Source organism: Aulonocara sp. 'chitande type north' Nkhata Bay, linkage group LG3, assembly GCF_057382095.1.
Source record: "Aulonocara sp. 'chitande type north' Nkhata Bay isolate Kocher_YH1m ecotype deep benthic linkage group LG3, A_spYH_male_GT1.1, whole genome shotgun sequence".
Taxonomy (NCBI): Eukaryota; Metazoa; Chordata; class Actinopteri; order Cichliformes; family Cichlidae; genus Aulonocara; species Aulonocara sp. 'chitande type north' Nkhata Bay.
The window spans coordinates 4627336-4633335 of NC_141346.1; the positions used below are offsets into that span (position 1 = coordinate 4627336).

Genomic DNA, 6000 nt, shown 5'->3' on the forward strand with positions numbered 1-6000 from the left:
TCAGTGAATAAGATTAATACGTGCTGACAGCAGGAAACCAAATGCAACATAATGACTAAGATTCAGTTCACCAGCAACTGAAGTACCTGGGTATATAAGTGACTGTGACATTTGAAAAGTGAAGTCATATCTTCAACTAAGCAGGGCACTGATCCTGAGAATTATCCTTTTTCTCAGGGTTGCGGAGTGGTTGGAGCCTGACCTAGTTACAGAAGGGAGAGAGGCAGGCTAAAGCTCTTGGAACTCTTACCCAGGGCTAACATGGAGATACCACCAACCATTTGCACTGACATTCAAACCTATGGGCAATTTAGAATTAACAGTTCACCTAACCCCACCTCTTTGGCCTGTGGGAGGAAGCCGGAGAACCGGGAGAAAACCCACAAAAACAACCAAAAATTAAAAAATGCATTGTAATCTGCATTTTGTAGTTTAAAAAAATCCTTTTAGAAATTAAGGTATGAATATATATGTACTCACAGAGCTTTGTTGGAGGCTTTGACCACTGGCAGCAGCCTAAGAAGAGCCTCCTCTGAAGCAGAGTATTTCTTCAGGTCAAACACATCCAGATCTTCTTCTGATGACAGTAAGATGAAGACCAGAGCTGACCACTGAGCAGGAGACAGTTTATCTGTGGAGAGACTTCCTGATCTCAGGAACTGTTGGATCTCCTCCACTAGAGAATGATCATTCAGTTCATTCAGACAGTGGAACAGATTGATGCTTTCCTCTGCAGACAGCTTCTCACTGAGCTTCTCCTTGATGTACTCGACTGTTTCCTGATTGGTCTGTGAGCTACTTCCTGTCTGTGTCAGCAGACCTTGTAGAAGAGTCTGACTGGTCTGCAGTGAAAGACCCAGGAGGAAGCGGAGGAACAAGTCCAGGTGTCCATTTGGACTCTGTAAGGCCTTGTCCACAGCACTCTGGTAGAAGTGTTTCTCTACAGATTCTCCTTTTTCAGACTTCTGGAAGGTTGTTTTTTGTTGTTCCAGCAGATTGAGTCCAGAGTTGATGAAGGTCAGATGGACATGAAGAGCAGCCAGAAACTCCTGAACACTCAGATGGATGAAGCAGAACACCTTGTCCTGGTACAGTCCTCTCTCCTCTTTAAAGATCTGTGTGAACACTCCTGAGTACACTGAGGCTGCTCTGATATCGATGCCACACTCTGTCAGGTCTGATTCATAGAAGATCAGGTTTCCTTTCTGCAGCTGATCAAAAGCCAGTTTTCCCAGAGACTCAATCATCTTCCTACTCTCTGGACTCCAGTGTGGATCTGTCTCAGCTCCTCCATCATATTTGATCTTCTTCACTTTGGCCTGAACCACCAGGAAGTGGATGTACATCTCAGTCAGGGTCTTGGGCAGCTGTCCTCCCTCTCTGGTTTCCAGCACATCCTCCAGAACTGTAGCAGTGATCCAGCAGAAGACTGGGATGTGGCACATGATGTGGAGGCTTCGAGCTTTCTTGATGTGGGAGATGATCCTGCTGGCCTGCTCCTCATCTCTGAATCTCTTCCTGAAGTACTCCTCCTTCTGTGGGTCAGTGAACCCTCTGACCTCTGTCACCATGTCAACACAGTAAGGAGGGATCTGATTGGCTGCTGCAGGTCGTGTGGTTATCCAGAGGTGAGCAGAGGGAAGCAGTTTCCCCCTGATGAGGTTTATCAGCAGCACATCCACTGAGGAGGACTTTCTAGGGTCAGTTAGGATTGTAGTTTTGTGGAAGTCCAGAGGAGGTCGACACTCATCCAGACCATCAAAGATGAACACAACCTGGAAGTCTTCAAAGCTGCAGATTCCTGCTTCTTTGGTTTCAGTAAAGAAGTGATGAACAAGTCCCACCAAGCTGAACTTTTCCTCTTTCAGCACATTCAGCTCTCTGAAGGTGAATGGAAATATGAACTGGATGTGCTGGTTGGCTTTGTCTTCAGCCCAGTCCAGGGTGTATTTCTGTGTTAAGACTGTTTTCCCAATGCCAGCCACTCCCTTTGTCAGCACTGTTCTGATTGGTTCATCTCTTCCAGGTGAGGCTTTAAAGATGTCTTCTTTTGTGATTGTTGTTTCTGGTCTGTCTGGTTTACTGTATGCTGTTTCAATCTGTCTGACCTCATGTTCATCACTGACCTTTGCAGTCCCTCCCTCTGTGATGTAGAGCTCTGTGTAGATCTGATTCAGGAGGGTTGGGTTTCCTGCTTTAGCGATCCCCTCGAAGACATACTGGAAGTTTTTCTTCAAGACAGACTTAAGATTATGTTGACAAACTGCACCATAGAGTTCTAAATGAAAAAAAGAAAATATTTTTAAAAAGTCAATATTACTTTTTAGTTTAGTTTTATGTTCTTGCCAACAAACTGAAGCGGAAAGTTCTGAAATATAATTTTTTTTTTAAAAAATGGTCATGTTTTACAAAGTGCTCATGATAGATTTGACCAAATAAAGAAATAATTAAATTAAATTAAGTCTCTCTTGAGATATTAGCAAATTCTTATTCACCCAACTGCTTAAATCTTGATAGAAATCCTCTTACTGTTCTGCAGGCGATAAGCCAGCTCCTCCTGTTTCATTCTCCTAAGGAAGTCCAGTGTGATCTTCACAAAGGCCTCTCTGCTGCTCCTCCCCTGCTTATCATCCTCTCTCTGACTCTCTAAGCATTCTGGGTAATCTAGACCAAGAACCTTCTGGATCTTCTTCAGCTCATTCTTCACAAAAGTGATGATGTTGTCCTCCAGCAGCTGGAACAGAATGTGTTATGAATGATCCATTCTATGATCACACTAATACATTTTAATTTTAAAAAACATCTTTTTCTCTCCGTTTTGGCCTTCTGTCTACACTGAGATGGTGTTTCTGGTCAAGGAAAACTGAGCTTTTTAAAAACACTCTCCAAAGTGGATACATTTGAAAACGCACTTTTTGTGTCGCAGTGTGTGCAAAAACAGAGGCTTTTAAAAACGATGACACATTTTACTCATATGATTCATTCATGTGACCAATTCAACGAGAAGGCATTGCCGTCTATATATGCGCTCACTTTGCATCTTTGTACTTTTGTGCTACTCACAGCAACAACTTCAACTCATGATCAGTTCATTTAAAAAACTTTTTGATTTTCTTCGACATTTTGCCACAATGTTTCAAAGAGCCGGAAAGTAAATAAACAGCAGACAGAAATGACGCAGGTCGAATGACCTTATTTTTTAACGCATGCGCAGTACAGAACACAAGTGTTTTCAGTCATTTCAGTATGGATAAAAAACTTTTTGTAAAAAATTGAAAATGATAGTGTGGACGTGGAGCATTTTTAATTTATCCAGATTGCTGTAGACGTTACCCCAGTTAGACACTGAAATCATGCAGCCAAACATCAGATCCATGTTGGACACACTGGCAATCCACTGGTCTACAAAGAGCAGCATGGAGATGATTGTGAACACAATAGATGTAAAAGTAGTTGCTGTACATGTACAGACCATAAATATGGAGTCCAGGTCTGTTTGATGCTGCTGGACAGACTGACCACTGGGAACCTCTGAGCTCTGCTGGTCCACACTGTGGAGGAATTGTGGGAAGTAGTTCACATTGAGACATTTTTACTCGCCACACACACACACACACACACACACCTCGACGTGAATGACAGCATCTGTTGGTTGTTGGAATTTTAGGTGATTTTACCACCTAAAAGATGTAGGCATAGTCACTTTTGCCTGAGTTTTCCTTTCAGATAATAAAATGATGAATAGGAAATCAAATATACAAATTATACTCAAGTGTTCTACCATTCTTAATCATATTCATATTGCAGCTGGTTGTATATGATCCTAAATGATAACGCAGTGTCTTATCTACAGTCAGTACAAAACTATGTTACACTGAATAATGTGGAGCTGCAGTTGTAGCAGGAGTAGGCCTCAAAACAACTACACCAAACAACAAAAACTAGAATTCCAGCCTTACTCACAAAGCGAAACACAATGAGTACAACTGTATCCTTCAAGTGCTACACAACCTGCAGGCTGCTGAAGCAGAGCTGCACATTCACAGACTCACACCAACAACAGTAAGTATGAGCTACATTGGCTGTTGACTAGCCTCACTAAGAGTTACAAGAGATGACACTAAATCCACAAATTCTTTTATCTAAAGGTCACATACACAAAGCAGCTTTACAGAGGTCATCGTGACTACCACGTGCTGCCTTTGACAGCTGTTTGACACGTCAGCCATCTTACTCTAGAACTTCTCAGTTTGCTGTACACCTTAAAAGTTTGGCTAACTTTGACTTGTTTATCTGCAGTGGACTTCATCATCATACCAAAGGCCAAACCAGTGTCAGTGCACAAAATAACAGAGTGATGCTGGTCTATTTAACTTCTAGAAACTAAAGTCACTCTCCACTTTTCAGAAAATTCATTAAAAAAAATAAAAGTCTAATCTGTTAAAATGTAGAAAGGAAAGTTTCCTCTCTGACTGACAGTGTTTGAGTCATTTTTGATGCTCTGAGTTTTATGAGGAAAATTTGTGCCACAAAGTTAGTGTTCCCTCTTCTAACTTCCAACAACATAAAGCACAACATGACTGATGGAAGAAAACATTCGCACGCGCATCACTTCCTGTTTGCTGAAGCGGATTTTCAGTTGTTTAGAAACCAAAAGCTTGTTTTTAAGAGACACTTTAAAGGGGATTGAGGGAATGACGTGTTTGCACTGCAGTTTATATCAAACAACATCAAGCAGTTAAATCAAAGATTTCATGTTACTAACAGCTCACCTCTCTGCAGCAGACACAGGCTGATCTTTAAATTGAATGGGTTCACCCCTAGACCGTTCACTCCGAAAGGTCACACAGCTGGGTCCAGGTTCAGTTTGGATCCTGATAATTAAAGTTCAAATATTCAATCAAGGACTTGTCATTTTAGACATTATAATACTGACTTTAACTTGCATCTTTCTTGGTGACTGTTTTTGTTGAAATCTATTAATGGCATGATTCAACATAGTGTTTACACAGCTGGGTCCAGGTTCAAGTTCAGTAGGTCTCCTGTGGATCCTGTGAGAGAAGAATGTGTTTTTCATTTGCAGCCACAGAAGCTCACGAAGACTTAGAATACCTTCATCATCCCAAAGAGAAACTGCTTTGCAGCTGAGCATGAGCAGAAGGAAACTCCAAACTAAATTAAGAACAGAGCTCAACTGATTGACTCCTGTGTGAGCAGCAGGAGTTTGAATGTTGGACATGTTTTATAGAATAAAGGAATTCCTTGCTCAGTGACTTCCTTTGACCAGGAAACAACATCAAGCAGTTCATTTAAGTCAGACATCAAAGACTTTATGTTTATAACAGCTCACCTCTCTGCAGGAGACGCCTGCTTGACTTTAAAATGAATGTAGCAATCATTAGATGAGTCACTCTTACAGGACCCAGAGCTGGGTGGAGGTCCAGGCTGGTCCCTGTGAATAATGATGGAGCAGTGATGTGAGTGCTGAGCTGTGACATGGAGAAGAGTCATGGACAGTTAGAGATGGTCATCTCACCTCTGAGCTTTGGTCTGGCTCTCATGTTCCCCACACAGAGTGCTTTTAGAGGGAGGGGCTCCCTCCTCTCTGTCCTCACACTGATCCATGCTGCTCAGCTCACACACACTTTCTACCTGCAGAGGAAACACAAATCATTCACGTGCACATCAATTACTAAGATCAGGTGACTTCAAAGTGCAGTAAGTCATTCATTTGATGTGTTTGAAAACTTACCTTGGGATTGAGTGTAAGGAAAGGCATTGGGTTTAAAACTCAAAGTTAAATTAAAGTGGTGGGTGGGCTCATTTTGACAGAATATATAATATTTCATGAATGAATTAAATGCAGAGTTTAGACTTTCATTTATAGCATCTACACTGATGATAAAATTACCTAGTATGATTATTTTATCTGAACTCAGCACTGAATCAGATTAAAAACTGAGGAACAGCCAGGTGGACAATAGATTAAAAGAAAAAAAA

The 6000-nt window shown here is 41.5% G+C and overlaps 1 protein-coding gene across 1 annotated transcript; it reads right to left on the bottom strand.

Annotated features, from left to right (window-relative positions):
- Positions 1 to 476: 476 nt before the first annotated feature.
- Positions 477 to 5648, bottom strand: LOC147333610 (protein NLRC3-like). Its single transcript, XM_086286349.1, has 5 exons — positions 5537 to 5648; positions 5351 to 5452; positions 3473 to 3551; positions 2530 to 2734; positions 477 to 2278 (listed from the first exon to the last, which is right to left on the bottom strand). Exons 1-5 carry the CDS (start codon positions 5623 to 5625, stop codon positions 477 to 479), a joined length of 2277 nt encoding a protein of 758 aa, XP_086142475.1. The 5' UTR covers positions 5626 to 5648.
- Between the last annotated feature and the right edge of the window lie 352 nt (positions 5649 to 6000).